General features: G+C 43.3%; 1 protein-coding gene across 1 annotated transcript in view; it reads right to left on the bottom strand.

Moving 5' to 3' along the window:
• Nucleotides 1–16,808, bottom strand: part of LOC128746200 (netrin-B-like) — a 192,853-nt gene that overhangs the window by 18,314 nt on the left and 157,731 nt on the right. The window contains exon 2 of the mRNA XM_053843245.1: nt 1,866–2,054. Within this exon, the coding sequence (XP_053699220.1) occupies nt 1,866–2,054 (189 nt within the window). The remainder of the gene's footprint in view (nt 1–1,865; nt 2,055–16,808) is intronic.

Below are 16,808 nucleotides of genomic sequence, written 5' to 3'. Positions count from 1 at the left end.
TTACATAGGGGAGAGGGGGAGTCATGAGAATAGTTACGTAACAAATTTATGAATACCAAAAAGGCAGTTGCCAAATGAGGAAAGGACGTGTTGGAGGTGGAAAACAGTGAATCGGTTTATACTAATGAAAATTATGATACAAAATTATGGTTTGTAGCTGCTGAAGATAATCCTACTAAATTTCCAGTTATTACGGTTGAAGACCATTTCAGGCTGCCCAGTTTGCTTCGGGGTACGATGCTGGCCTAACAAGCCGTCGTATGTTCGAATCTCGGCTAGGAGATGCTGCTATAGAGCCAGTAGGATCATTGCACTAGCCCCGTAATTGTCCTATACTCTAATAGCCGGCTGCGAAGACTGTCGATAAACAACGATGACAAACAATGACAAATGACAAATAAAGAAGGGTCAAGTTATCAACAGGACGTTTATACCCATGGCTTTGCTTTTTTACCATTTAAGCTTAACATGGGCCGATACCTGATTGTTGTTTTTAATATGAAGCTTGCTAACTTGCTAATCTTGCGAATTGGGTTGAATTTCTTAAAAATTAAAAAAAAATGCGGTTCAAGCCATTTTTATTGAATGTTGAGGTACGGAGGGGGAAGGTTTGGTTAACGTTACGTAATTTAATGGGGGGTTGTGCCAATCGTTACTTAATGTTACATAGGGGAGGGAGGGGGTAAAAAACCGGAATTTTTGCGTTACGTAATTTGTGTATCACGCCTTAGTAGTCGTGAATGTGGATACAATCTAGCAAAAGGAAAGGATTGCTGCTCACTTTTCTGTGACGTTTCACCTTCAGGACATCAATTTGGACTAGATTCAATGTTTAAAAATAAACTAGGTTGGAATGGAGGGGTGGTTTTATGTTTTAACAAAATTGTTTACTTTCAGGACGTCAAACTGGACTAGGTTTGTCGCAGTCTTAAGAAATCTTGTTAGGGCGAGAGGACTTTATCACTCTTTCTGGCCTACTTCCCAAGCACAGATATCAAATTAGTAGAACTCTAAACGTTGTAAAGAATCTTCGACCTATTGGGACGAGGGAGTTTTGTTGCTTTTTTTTCTAAACATAAAGTAATCGAAATCACAGTAAACAGATGGTGTATTTAACTGACGTCCCTGCCTGTGGGGCAAGGCGATCACAAAGAAAATGTATGGGATAATTTTATCTTGAAACTGTTCGGTAATTTTTATTAATTGCTCACATAATTGCTACATCTTTTATGAGTCGATCGGTATCTAAACCATGAAAATCCATTCATAATTGGCAGAGCTATTATAGCGTTCAAAATCTTTCATTCTTTCGTGACGCTGGGTTTTATCCACATTTTGGATTGACACCCTGCGGTAAGACGTAGTTCTACGTCAAAAAAAACAGAAGGGCAAGTTTCGATAACGGAATGTAGCACCTAGGCTTTGCTTTGTATGTTTTCAGTTACTGTTTAAAACAAATCTAACTATTGACACATTCCAGCGTTATGGGACACAATGCCCACCACGTAAACCAGTTCCTATTTAACCAAATCCTTGAAATACAATTGGAAAGTAAAGTCCCCGTTAGTCAGTAGTTTTACAAGCTATTTGCTAAAAATTTGATGAAATAAGAACCAATTTACACGGTAATAATAATAGCTAATTGAAATAATTGCTTGGAATTTACAGTAAAAGTGAATCGATTCAATGTAAAATAGCACTTTTATGAGCATTTTTGAAAGTAAAATTTTTCTTGCAATCACCAACACACAACGTAGGTAAATCAAAGTTTAACATGAATACGAGAATGTGCACATTGCATCGAAACAAAACCATCAGGCCAAATGATAGTAAACTGATAGATCTTCAAAAGCAAATATACTTACGCTTGCATGCCTTCTTGTGTGTGATCGCCTTCGTCGGATCCTTGTAGAAGCCTTCGCGGCAGTAGTGGCAGTGACGGCCGGTCGTGTCGTGCCGACAGTCGCTGCAAACTCCGCCGGAAACCCGTCCGGACAGTTTGTACAGTTCCAGATTGAAGCGACACTTTCGCGCATGGCCATTGCAGTTGCAAGCTGTAAAATGAAAAGGCAAGAGAGAAAAAAAACATGAAACAACATAAAAAACATGAGAAATGCATGGAACTAATTGCTTATTTATTGCTTTAACAGCTCTCGACAGTTCCAAAACAGTCGGGCCAATTGGGGATGGAAAACCTTTTAAGGTGGTTGATTTCGTGGTAATTGCACGTGATAAAATTATAATTCCTCCACTGAGGATGTTGCCATCAAAGAGCGAACGCAGGCAATTCTTGCTCTTGCCTTTATGGTGAAGGTCGTCCCGAGAAAGATATCAGCAATTTGTCGCGACCGCATACAATGCATTGCACATATAAGCAACTAATGCGGTCGATTGATCGGAGCAAACTACTTACTAGTCAGGTAAGTCGTTTCTTGTTTTGAAACATTGAATCGTCAGTTCGTTCGTTCAAAACAAACAGAAATTACATAAGACTGCATGACTGCGAAGCAAAAGTCACTTATCAAGACGGTGCAACGCACCGAATGAACATCACTGCGAGGAAGAGTCGTCGGCTACAGCAAAAAACGGCATGACCGAAAAAGGAAACTGGTTTGAATTGAAAGAATTTTTCCTGAGGTAAAATTTTCTCATGCAGCATAAAAATCCTACACAGGAACAAAGGGATTTTTGGGAAACAATAACTTGATTGTTGGTTGAATTTTTAATTCGTAAACGATTCGTAATATTTGACCTGATAAAATTGGTCTCCATAGAATTCAAAAAATGCATCATCAAACAGTCAAGGCTTTCGTCAGGATCCTTAAACCATCTCTCCGGGCAAGCTAGGTATTCGAGATTGACTGCCAATGTCCGCCATCATCACAAATAAGGCAAAAATTTATTGATATTAATTCGACTTCCACTTTTGGCCAGCCGAGTACGATTTATTGCAATATTGTTTTGAATGAGGATTTTTTTTTGCTCACTGTGTATGTACTTATTTTGCAGGACTGTCATAGCTAGTCAGAGAATTTCACGTTTTGTCTGCTGCTTGTTCGATTCCCATACAATTCGTAACTCCCCGCGAAGGTACACAACTTGAATCGTGCCGATCGAAACGGCGATGGTGATATTATACGAGTTGACATCTAGGGAAAATACATACTGGCTGACGGCTGTGGCTGTGGCCACGGCGCGCGTTGTTCGGAACGATTTTGCAGCTTCCCGTCCAAAAAAGGGCTTTCAACGGTTTTGCTTGCAGCTACCTGGCTACCTACCAGTACCACGCCACGATGGAGAGGACGAGAGATAGCGGACGCGATGTGCGCCGATTGTGATGTCGCATCAGTCGCTTTTTATGGCCAGTGCAGGTTTACAGCTTCGTCGAAATCGGCAAGGTTGCCTGGTCGGGTGTAAGGGAGGAAGGAGAGGACTAGGCGGAGATCCTGTGCGCTAGTGCGGGTAATGGGGCCGCCGGTGTAAATATTCAGAGTTGAAACGATTTCAGTGAAGTGTTCCCGAAAGGATCATAACATTGAAGGATCATAACATTCTGCGGGCTTATTTGCATCTGTCATAAGTCATTGCTCTTGTCGTTTAGAGGTTTGGTTATGTGCTATTAGGTTGTGAAAATTCATCGGTAAGGAAAAATTAATCGGTAAGGAACAATTTTATTTCAAATTGTAATAAATATATGCGATTTTTCTTATCATTCAATAAACAGACTTTCTAGGTTTGGCTCAAAACATAATTGCTTATTCACAAATGATTACAGAGACAATGCTTCACCAATTTGGTCAAGTTACTCATTGTAATGAAGGAAAAATTTAAAACAACAGAATTAAATTCAGCATCATACCGAAAAGATGAAATTTCGAAAGGATGGATGAGAGAATTAAGATTTGGGATACGGAACGACTACCGGAGGAGTGGAAAGACGGGGTTATCTGCCCTATCTACAAGAAAGGTGATAAGCTGGATTGTGAGAACTACCGAGCAATCACTATCCTGAATGCCGCCTACAAAGTGCTGTCCCAAGTCCTCTTTCATCGACTATCGCCAATAGCCAATAGATTTGTGGGAAGTTACCAGGCTGGCTTCATGGAGGGTCGGTCTACAACGGACCAAATCTTCACCCTGCGGCAGATCCTCCAGAAGTGCCGCGAATTCCGAGTCCCCACGCACCACCTATTTATCGATTTCAAAGCCGCATATGATAGCGTAAACCGACAAGAGCTATGGAAAATTTTGGACGAAAACGGCTTCCCGGGTAAGCTTACTAGACTTATCATGGCTACGATGGATGGGATCCAGTGCTGTGTGAGAATCTCGGGTGGATTGTCGGACCCATTCGAATCTCGCAGGGGACTTCGACAAGGAGATGGTCTTTCCTGCCTGCTATTCAACATTGCGCTTGAAGGTGTTATAAGGCGTGCGGCGATCGAAATGCGCGGCACGATTTTCAATAAATCCAGTCAATTTATCTGCTTTGCTGATGACGTGGATGCTGTCGGCAGAACATTTGAGGCGGTGGAAGATCAGTACACCAGACTGAAACGCGAAGCAGAGAAGATTGGATTGAAGATAAATACGTCTAAAACGAAGTATATGCTGGCGGGCGGGACCGAGCGCGACAGGGCTCGCTTGGGCAGTACCGTGGTAATCGACGGGGATGAGTTCGAGGTAGTCGACGAGTTCGTATACCTTGGCTCACTGGCAACAGAGGACAACAATACCAGCCGTGAGATTAAAAGACGTATTATCAGCGGAAATCGGGCCTACTACGGACTCCACAAAAACTTGCGGTCGAACAATTTGAGCCCCCGTACAAAGTGCACACTGTACAAAACGCTAATTAGACCGGTTGTCTTCTACGGGCACGAAACGTGGACACTGCTAGAAGAGGACCTACGAGCACTCGGAGTTTTCGAACGGCGGGTGCTAAGAACCATCTTTGACGGAGTGCATGAGAACGGTGTATGGAGGCGAAGAATGAACCACGAGCTCGCGCGTCTCTACGGTGAACCAAGTATTCAGAAAGTGGTTAAAGCTGGACGGATACATTGGGCAGGACATGTTGCTAGAATGCCGGACAACTAACAAGACGAAGAGGGGCACAGCGAGCGAGGTGGCAAGACCAGGTGGAGCGAGATCTTGCGCGTACTGGGTACCCACGGAGCTGGAGATCAGTTGCCATGGACCGAAATAGATGGAGAAATTATACTACGCAGGCCTTGTCATAAGATGTTAGGCCAATTAAGTAAGTAAGTAAGGATGAGAGAATTATAAGATGAAAGTAACAATTCGGAGGTCACCAGTAGAAAGTCTCGCATCTAAATCCGCGATCATTGCGATAAATCGCTGAACCGAAGAAATTGATGAGATAATCACCTGCGTCGGCTTTTGTGGGCAATTCAATCATGCGAAGCACGTACGATAGAACTCGTCTGTTATGAAAGTGCGTCATGAGCACAAGAATCTCTTTTGAATGTGCGACCAGTGCGACGAATTGATGAAAACGTCTGTCTTTAAATAGGCTTTATCGTCCATTAGCCAAGCTGTCTCTTTTAAGTCTGCCAACCATGGTGAGGTCATTAGTGATTTGAAGCAAGCCAACAGTAAGCAAACGGAACAGATTTCTAAGAAAGTGTAGGAGTCTGTCTACACTAACTAGCCCAAAGAATTGCTGTTGGGGAACCTCCGACAAAACGTCGTCGCGATGAGCGCTTTAACAAGGGTTACCACGCTGCTCCTTGGATGTACGAAGCCATCGACTTTTGAAGCTGACGCTGTTTAAACTCCGAAGGAATTATTCTGGCTATGCCTGTCCAGAATTCACCCTAGCATCAAAACGGAAGCAGCTACTGATTTGGTAAAGGAATATTTGTAGTGCGATGGACCGTTCAAGGTCATTCCCTTGACCAAGATTATGCTGACTTGTTTGCAATGAACTTCATCTCGTTTAAAATCGTGATGGATCTAAAATTACGGGACTTCGCACTGAATATGGAAACCTGGCCTGAAGGTCTTTGCTTTAGAGAGTTTGTGACTGATGTTGGAAACTATTGGGCTTGACCAAACTCGTGATTTTAGTCATGACCTTGAAATACGGTCAGGCATATATTAATATTTTTTTTTGAAACGATGATTCTACAATTGATGAAGGGACGGTAAGGGAAAGTAATGAAGAAGGATTTTTTTGGAGAATAGTAGGGAAGAGTGGAAAGGAAGGGGGGATGGTAATAGGTAGCTACGCTTAACAAGTTGTCGTTGTGACTCCTATCTTTTGTCCAATGCTGGAAGGTGCATGGGTCGAACCAAGCTATAATCAGAGATTATAACCGGATTTGAACCCGTAACACCTGCCAGGGCGTGTGGCTCGCTGGTACCCGTGTACCTTCATCAATTGTAGAATCATCGTTTCAAAAAATATTAATTATTGGGCACCATCGAACCCCGTCTCATCGCCTATGCCTATCACTCCACGGATCACACTAATTCTTGCGATGACTTTGGATTCAGTTGTGTAGTTGTTTCTGACTCTATGAGCATCCCCACCACTTCACAGTCGGCCGTGCGGATGAGCAACGTTACCTCTTTTCCCTCTGTCGCCATCGAGCTCTTCCTGCCAACGGTCATCAGACGCCCCCATCTAGTGTTTAGTTGTACGGAACGTAGTCTCCTGGCAGGTATCAGTATCAGTATGATTATTTTCACACTAGTTCTGGTACACACTGCGTTTCCAGTGACCCAAGTGTCGTTTCACACGTTGATCTCTCCATCAATCTTAACACGTTTGCTGTAGCATACTACATACTAGTCTAGGTAGCTCACCGAATCTCCAAGTAGCTCTACCAGGATAGGACGAAACGGGACTCTCAACATTCTGTGCTCGACCCGCAGCAGAACCCGCTGCTGATTTACTACCAGAACGTGAGTGGACTTCGAACCAAAATCGATGACTTTCTTATTCTTATAATCATTCTAATGAAAACCTGGCTTCACGAGAAAATTTACTTGCAACAGCTATTCGGGAGCGCGTTTTCCGTCTTTATAGGTTATCGTAACTAGCAGAACAGCAGACAATCCTGCAACGGTGACGTGTTGATCGTGATCTCCAATAAGCTGAATTGCTCCATTGACCCATCTCCGATTTACAAAACACTTCAGTAGCTAAGGGTGTAAGTGTTAGTGCCCGTTAGTGTTATCTGAGCATCGGTGTAATCTATTTACCCCGGAACTTACGGGCCGTAAGAACGACACCAGGAGTATTAACCAAGCTGAAAGTGTGTATTCTTATTTAGTGACCCACCGAAAATTTAATGATTACTAGACCCGACGGTATTCCATCTTGCATCCTGAGAAAGTGTTCTACTGTTCTCGCTATATCTCTTTCATCATTGTTCAATGCTTCAATCCAGCAGTGTAAGTTCCCTACCCTATGGAAGGATTCAGTTATGTTCCTTGTACATAAGAGCCCGTACAGAGTAAAAGCGAAGGCGGTGATCGCGGTATGCCCGATCCGAACGCTGATCATTTGATTGAGGTGCTGTCGCGAGCGTGCCTAGGAACTTAGGTATGGGAGGTCACCGGCTTACTGGTGGACAGCTGAAATTGCGGAGCTCCGCGGAGCGTGCTTTCGTGCGAGGAGAATTATGCAAAGAGCTCGTTCGGACGAAGGTAGGGCTGAATGTCGTGTAGCACTTGTTGCTGCACGCGCAGCGCTTAAGAGTGGGATAAAAGCTAGTAAACGAGCCTGCTTTGAAAGGTTATGTGCTAGTGCCAATGCAAACTCGTGGGCTGATGCCTACAGGGTCGTAATGGCAAAGACCAAGGGCGTGATGGCACCCGCAGAGCGATCACCAGAGATGCTGGAGCGAATCATTGGGTCTCTTTCCGCGCCACGAGCCAAGGCCCTGGTCTCAGGCCGCTGAGTCGTTCCATGGCCAACGTTCCACTATCTCAGACCATAGCGTAAGATGGTCGGCCTCTCAGCCGAACATTCAAAGTAACGTGGGCGACGGCGGTTTAGAGGTCGGGGAGGAAACGACGGTTACGAACGAGGAAATCATTGAGATCGCTAAATTCCTAAAGGTGAGCAAAGCACCGGAACCAGACGGAATCACTAATTGGGCAATTAGAGCGGCTATTTTGGAGGCTCCCGAATTATACGGAGCAGTAATGAGCCACTTTTGGTACTTCTTGTTGCAGCAACTTATTTATGACTGAAATTAGTCCTAAATCAGTTATCAGAACTGTTTTGTAACGACTGTGCTAGTAGGGAGTAGATGCTTGGAAGATGGACGCTTCCCGGACAGATGGAAGCGACAAAACCTAGTCCTATTTGGCCATCTTGTCTGTCACTAAGACATCCGAGGTGGCAATCCAGCGTAAGAGGACGGGTATCCGCTATTGCGCAGTTGTCACGCTCGACGTGAGAAATGCGTTTAATAGCGCTAGCTGGGACTCCATAGCCAACTCGCTTCGGAACGTCCAAGTGCCGGTGTCGCTGTACAGGATTCTGGAAAATTATTTCCAGAATCGGGTGTTATGCTGCAACACGGAGGAGGGTCAGAAGTGCGTTCCACCCAAGTAACAATGTGAGTTTTATTGTACTCTTATGGCGGTTTTCAAGACTAATTTTGGCCTTAAATGCTATTATAAGAGTGTAATAAAACCCAAATTGTTACTTGGGCAATCATCGCAGGGGTTCCGCAAGGTTCCATACTGGGCCCGGTGTTGTGGAACGTCATGTATGACGAGGTGTTGAAGCTAAAGTTCCCGGTAGGGGTGGTGATTGTCGGCTTTGCGGACGATATCACCTTGCAAGTCTACGGTGAATCTATCAGAGAGGTTGAGTTGACGACTGCCCACTCTATAAACATTGTCGAAGATTGGATGCGCTCCAGGAAACAGGAGCTAGCGCATCATAAAACGGAGGTTATCGTGGTGAACAACCGCAAGTCGGTGCAGCAAGCAAATATCAGCGTCGGGGATTGCACTATTTCGTCAACGCGGTCCTTAAAACTCCTGGGAGTCATGGTCGACGACAAGCTCAAGTTCGGGGACCACGTCGATTATGCCTGCAAGAAGGCCTCCACAGCTATTTCGGCATTGTCTCGTATGATGTCTAATAGCTCTGTGGTATATGGCAGCAAGCGGAGGCTTTTAGCCAACGTGGTCCAGTCCATACTTAGGTATGGCGGACCGGTGTGGTCATCGGCGTTAGAAACCAAAAGCTACCTAGGTAAGCTGGAAAGTACCTATAGTCTCATGTGCTTGAGAGTGGCGAGTGCGTTTCGCACAGTTTCATATGACGCAATGTGATGATGGGTATGATGCCTATTGGCATCATCATCAGTGAGGACGTTGAGGGCTATAACCAACGTGGAATTATAGGCATACGGAGTACCACAAGATCGGCCTCGATGACCACATGGCAGCGGGCATGGTCTGATTCCACAAAGGACCTGTGGACACACCGACTTATTCTGGAAGTATCCGGGTGGGTCGACAGGCGCTACGGCGAAGTCAACTTCCACCTGACACAGATTCTGTCAGAGCATGGTTGTTTTAGACAGTATCTGCACAAGTTCGGGCATGCGGAGTCCCCCGCGTGTCCCGAATGCGTGGACGTTGAGGAAACTGCAGAACATGTTTTCTTTATATGTCCTCGTTTCGTGGGCGCGAGAAGCAACATGCAGGCAGTGAGTGGACAGGACACTACTCCAAACAACTTAGTCCAAGGGATGTGTTCTAGCTCGGAGGTCTGGGGAGCGGTCAATGCGGCTGCTACCCAGATTGTACTTGAGCTACAAAAAAGCTGGAGAGCCGATCAACGGCGAGTAAATAGCCTAACTACCGTAGTCCAATAGTTATTTAAGAGGGTGCGTTAAGCACAATAGCCCCTCCCTAAAGTAATACCGATAAGGTGGTGCTAGGGGGGGGATCGAGGCTGGAAACTCGAGTAGGGTTTTAGGGGGTCGGGATACCAAACCCCACTCCCTGAGTTATCTTCTCAGGTGTCTGATAGTACCGTATCTTCTAAGGTGCTGAGCAGATTTCCCTACTCGTTAAAAAAAAAGAGTAAAAGCGACTGCAACGCGACACGACTTCGCCCACATGTTGCAAAATGCATAGTCCTAGTTCGGGTGAATATGGGCTGAGCATAAAACTGCAGCAAGAAAAGTCGCGTCGCGTAGCGTCGCAGATCGTTTGCACTCTGGCGGTACCCTAAGAAGGGTGATGAGCGCAACGTTGAACACTATCGAGGGATTATAATCGTTGTGCTCCAGTTCTAAAGTGCTCGAGATAATTGTGAACGAACCTTTGTTCGCTAGCTGTCAACACTAAATTTCTTCAGACCAGCATGGTTCATTTTCCAACGTGTTCAGTGTTTACAAATTTTGTTCATTTCATCTCATTCTGCCTACGTAACATGAATGAAGGAGAACAAATTGATGCGGTGTACGCGGACCTTAAAGCAGCGTTTAATCGGGTGCGTGAGCTTCGGGTCCGAGTTTTTCGACTCGCGACTATAACATCGCGTACCACAGGGAAGTAACCTTGGACCACTGCTCTGTTCCCTGTTTGTAAATGTATTGTCAGCACTCCGGCCACCTGACTGCGGGTCTTTTACGCCTAAAGTATTTTTTTAGCTCCTTTCACCGTGAAAATGTGCCTGTAGCTGTTAGTTATTATATGGTGGGATATTTGTTACAGCGCGTCCATCACACTCGCGAATTGGCTGTCGGTCGGGATAGACACGCTGGCTCTCTCAAGCCTCTACCTAGCGCCTCCTCGAAGATCTAAGTCAATGATGACGATCGATGGCCATACCTGGAAATGCTTCATGTACATACTGGATCAGCTAAGCCAGGAGGTGCGAACCAAAGCGCCTGTTCTCTAGATGAGGGGCGGCTCGAAGCGCGTCTGTCTCGGAGCGAGCGGCTAAATATGAAACGCTGAGTCCCGCAAGCTAAGCCTAAGATGGCAGACTCATCAGCAGGATAGTATAGTGTAACCCGGTAAGGTATTATACCGAAACTCTCAGTTACCACGAAAAATGAATATGGAAATACGTAACGGATCAATCGGCATGGGACACAGCTAAAAACAAGGAAAAGATCGATGGATAATGATTGGGGAATTAAAACCTAGAATGTCAGAACTGTCCATGAACCGGCACGAGTTAGCTTGCTTGTGCGAGAGCTGCATCGACTCGAAGTGGAGCTCGCTGCTATTCAGGAAGTTCGATGGCTAAATTCCGGAGAAACGGAGATTCGTGCAGTAGACACTATTTCAGAAAACTTTTTTCAAGTACTACATCTACAACAGTGGCGACAGAAAGGCAAAACATGACGTTGGTTTCGTAGTGTTGCAAAGCCAACAAGTTATCCGGCGGAGGCCCGAGATGATGATGATGATGATGATGATGATGATGGAGCTCACCTCATTTCCCTACAAAGGTTCGAAGTAATCGATTTATCTAATAGATAAATAATGAATATGTATTTGAACCAGGTAAGCAAGGTAAACGAGATGATCGTATATGTTTGTTGAGAATTAAGTGCAAGTTTTTCGGAATGACCTATGGAGAGCGCCCAAAATATGACGAGAAAATCATCATCGGAGATGGAAATGCGCAGAGCAAGAAGCAGGGATTCTTTCGTCCTGTCATAGCTTTCATCTGTGGACCAACGAAAGCGGTCTGAGGCTTATAAGTTTCACATCGGCCAGAGGAATGGCCATCTGTAGCTCCTACTTTTTCCGTCTGTGTATTCGGAAACACACCCGGAGGCATCCAAATGGGGACTTTAGCTCTCATATCGATCATGTCTTGATTGACGGTCGACACTTTTCGGATGTCATCGATGTACGGACTTAGACCGCTATCTCATCGTGTGTAAGATTTGCGCAAAGTTGGTTAATGCGGCGAATGCTCGCACTGAAAGGACGCTACGTTTTAACATCCAGTGGTTGACGGTAGACGGCGCGGTGGCGGAATAGGCCAGAAAACTTTACAAACTACTTGCAGCAGCACGTGCTCGCCGGCGAAGAGGAGAGATTCGCCAGCAACGACACAAGGAGTTTCTACAAAACGGTGAGATCAGCGTTGCCAGATCAGCGGTTTTCCCGCTAGATTTAGCGGGATTTCAAGTCGGACAGCGGGACTTAATAACCAAACAGCGGCTAGCGGGAATCTAGCGGTTTTCTTAAATAACTCAGCGGGAACTTGATTTAGCGATATTTGGTAGGCAAAAGAGTGCTGAAAGAGAGGTTGACAGCAAAAAACTTCGTTTAGTGACATTCTAATGTCTGCTCATGCATTGGCAGATGGTTCAGTATATTCTGTTGATTATAAAATTCCGTGGTTTTTGCCTAGAATGGGATAGTTCTGACAAATACTCATTAGAACTTACTGAAAAAGAAGACCACCAAACCAATCCGTTTTGCACTAATTCGTTGCCAATGGCAAAATCCAACTGATTCATGAATTGGAAACAAAACAACACTTATGTATCTATATACATCATAGGGCCCTATTCTGTAAGTCACGTCGAGCAACTCGGCTCGACTCAGTCACTGTCGTGTGTCGAGTGCAAGAAGAACGGGCAACATAGAAGCTCAATGCACGATCAAAACAAAGCTACTCTGGCGTCATTTGCTAACCGTTTAGTCACTAGCTTTTTGGCGATGGACTTAGTCGTGTTAATCGACAAAATTGGGTCGCGTATGACTTACATAGTACCAAAAGTCGACTATTCGAGCAAAGTGACACTCGACGTGACTTACAGAATAGGGCCCATAATTTGCTATATACCCATTTGTATGATAACAAAACCAAAACAAATCGGTGCTAAAGCAAAATAAAGGCGAGAACAAAGAGCCGATGCGCTTTACAGATATTTTTGAATTCTGGGTGCTTCTAAAGATTGAAACATATCTTCTTTTGTCACCAAAAACCATAACCATTTGCCAGCGTTGCTGAAATTTTGCATGATTTTTATCATAGCTAGACACAGAAAAAGAATTTGTGCTAAAAGCTTCTTTCGAAATTTTCGCCTGTGTTCTTAGACTCCTTAATCTTATAATTCTTGCGAAATTTCGCAGTAAACTGTCATTATATAAGGGATAACAGAATATTTCGTTTTCTGTTTCCTGAATCCAAAAACTTTGTCAACATGAATGCAGTAAATTTGCATAATGTTCATTCAATTGCAACCTCTCTATTTCAGCAGATCATCCTAATTTCAAATGCAAGCCTTACTGAAATATTTTTTTTATTCTGCACCAGAAACGAAAGAATAATATGACTTTTGATTCAGCGGGATTTCTAGCGGGAAATTGATCCTGGCCAGCGGGATTTCAGCGGGAAATCAAGCTCTGGGCAGCGGGAAAATGGGCAATCGACCTGGTAACACTGGGTGAGATTGAGGAATTGTGCCATGCCTGTGATATACAATGATAGTGCTGGCAACCTACTTACTGACAAAACGGCGGTATCAGCAAGGTGGAAGGGGAACTTCAGATCTTGCTGAACAGAAAGGGTAAACACGGAGATCAGCACAAACAGGATAAGCCACCAGCCAGTGTGGAGCCATCAACACAGCAAGAAGTTAAGAGGGCAATCAGTGAGCTGAAAGCCGACAAGGCCGCTGGGAAGGACGGTATCCTGGCTGAACTTCTAAAAACGGGAGGCGTTCGGCTGTACGAAGTAATCCACCGCATCATTCCCAAGTAGCACACGTTGTCACAATTGAGTCGCAGCGGCTGATATGCGACAAATTTAAATGTAAAACTTCGGTTACAGTAACCTAAAATATAACAGTTGTGTAACCGAAATAGCGCAACTTATGTAACTAAATGTGGTTACATTAACAGTTACTCAATAACCAATATGTAACATGTATAGTTACAAAATGGTTACTATTGAAGTTACACATAAACTGTAAATTGACTTTCAATTGGTGGCAAATTAGTTATCTTGAAACTTTTATTGCATAGCGAAAACAATGCAGCAGGTTTTTTATTCCAATCTATGGCTGTCAACGTCGAGCAGTAAATTTAACTGTTGAATATAGAAGACTGTATAAATTTCGCTTGTTATTTCAACACAAATTTTAATGCAGTTTCAAATTTATGGTGAAATGCATGATTCTAGCTTTGAAAAATTCACGCGCTCTTATTTAATCTAGCTTTTCGTTACTTACCTCTTTGAAAAATTGATTTTTTGTAAAACAAATATGTACTAATATAAAAATTTTAATTTTAATTTACTGATTTTTTAAATTTATTCTTAGCAATAATGAATTTGTGGAGCATTCACAGAGAAATCATTAAAAAACAAATTGTTTTCGCTATCACTTAGTAAAATTCATAGCCATTTTGCCTTTGGTTTTAACTACTACACCATCTTCCTTGAAGTTTTGTATCGTTTTCGGCATATTGCATGAAATGATTTTAAGCAGACATTGTTCATAGATATCGGGAAAAGGTGTTTTTTGTGATTGTTGTGAAAAGAAAGTGTTAATTTAATATCAAAGAATAGTTTCAGTTTGAATAAAACAGTTTACCAGCAGTGTTAATCATAGAAGGTTACATTTCAGTTACATTCTAGTTGCACGTAACCTTAGCCTTCGACCTGGTTACGCTATCGGTTACGGTAACCAATATTAAATCTATTGTGGTCACTTATTTCTTATGTCGTCATTTCTATGTTACACTGTAACCTATTTTCATTACCGGTTTCGTTTCGATGTAACTTGATCGTTTTGACGTTTGAGAATAATCAAAATTTGTTTACTTAATACCAATGTCTGTGCGGAGAAGATTCCAAGTACCATCAATTAAGTAAATAAACGCATTTACAAGAGCATTTTACTACTCGTGTACCAATTGTTTATCTGTACCATTAGTAAAATTCTTGAGATCTAGTTTTTGCTTAATCCGTTCCGTTGTGTTTACAAGGAACCGTGAACAAGTTGTGGCGAAAATGTTACTAGCCGACTTTTTATGACTTCGTAACTGCTCGTAACGGAAAATTAACTGTTTTGCGACCAGTAAGTTGATGACAGTTTGGAAAAAGGTTTCATTTGTGTCACTTGATAACTATTTGGTAACTCGTAACTGATTGGTGACTGTTTTGCGACGACCAAGTTGTTGACAGTTCGAAAAAAAGGTTTCAATTTGGTCATTTGGTAACTACCTGGTAACTTTTTGAGATTTTTGTCACTAGAAAACTAAAAAGTAACTATTTTTAATTTTATGTAACCTAACTCGTTACAAGTATCCTAAATGTAACTGCTGTGCAACCTTTTTGTATTTTTTTATTTTTATGATTAGTTACAAGTGCTACTTGGGTTGTCAGAATCTGGGAGAAAGAACAAATGCCGGAGGAGTAGTTGGTAGTTGGATGGCCTTATTTGTTACATTTTCAAAAAAAGGACATCTACACGAATGTAAAAACTATCGAGGTATTACATTGCTCAATTCTGCCTATACGGTGCTTTCCCGTATCCTGTTCTGTAGACTGAGACCATTAGCGAAGTCTTTTGCTACCAAACTGAGTTTCTTGAGGGTCGCTCGACGACGGATGAAATGTTTACCCCATGTTTAGTTACTAGACAAGTTCTGGGAGTAAAATTTGCAGACTCATCACCTGTTTGTGGACTCGGAGATCGGAGACAACCGTAGAGCAGTGGAAGAGGCCTTTAGACCTTTTAAATGGTGAGCAGCAAGATTGGGAACACCGCCAAAACGATGTGATGGTTGCTGACAGGGAACGTGGGAGTCCAAACGGTGTTGGTGCTGAGGTAGAGCTGGATGGGGAACAATATAAAGTAGTTGAGGTATTTATATACCTTGGTGCGCTTGTGACAAGTGATAACGTTGTAAACCAAGAAGTGAAACGACGAATTGCAGCCGGTTATCGGGCTTTCTATGGATTACGTAGTCTGTTGAAGTCCCGCAGTTCGCAAATTCGCACCAAACTGACGCTCTAGACAACACTAATCCTCTCGGTGGCCCTTTACGGATATGACTCATGGACACTAAAGGAAGCTGACCGATGAGTGGTTGGGGTTTTTGAGCGTAAAATTTTGCTGGCAAAATGGAAAACGGAGTGTGGCGTAGATGCAGTCTTCCATGGCATGAACTCCTAGAAACCTATCGCCATATTAAGAACATTACCGTTTACTTGATTTGGAGACTCTCTTGGAAGAAGATGTGCCAACTTCCAAGCCATGTTCCTGGGTAGAATGATTTTAGAAGATATCGACAGTCCCGATATTCTGAGTTAACTTTGCTCGTATGCTCCCGAACGACACCTTAGTACTAATAATTTCCTGCACAGACGAAATGCAACGACACTCGTTGACGACGAAAATTACAGCAAAACAGTCATTAAAGAGAGGATCTGGTTTAATGATGACAAGTACTCGCGATTTACTGAGTTACTAGGAGTGTGTAGGTAGCAGAATGTAGGCACCTAACAATGGTGGCTGTTTGTCGTTCGTTTGTGTCAATAGCGTAAGCGTTGGATGTAGAGAATCTGGTATAAGAAAATGGCCAACGTAATTCAGTTGCTCGCGAATACTTGTCATCATTAATTCAACAACACTGTTTGATGACAGTTTTGCTGCAGTTCCCTTTATCAATGAGTGTCGTTTACAGAGACTATAAATTACAGAGCCACCGAGACACTCAAAAAAACCTAAATTTTGAACGAAAGCGGAGAGTTACCTTTATTTATGATGGTACTCTCCGCTTTGTTTCAAAATGTATCAAAATCTATAGTCTCTGTAGTG

The sequence above is a fragment of the Sabethes cyaneus genome, chromosome 1 (genome assembly GCF_943734655.1).
Source record: "Sabethes cyaneus chromosome 1, idSabCyanKW18_F2, whole genome shotgun sequence".
NCBI lineage: Eukaryota > Metazoa > Arthropoda > Insecta > Diptera > Culicidae > Sabethes > Sabethes cyaneus.
This window is presented reverse-complemented; position numbering and strand designations above follow the sequence as displayed.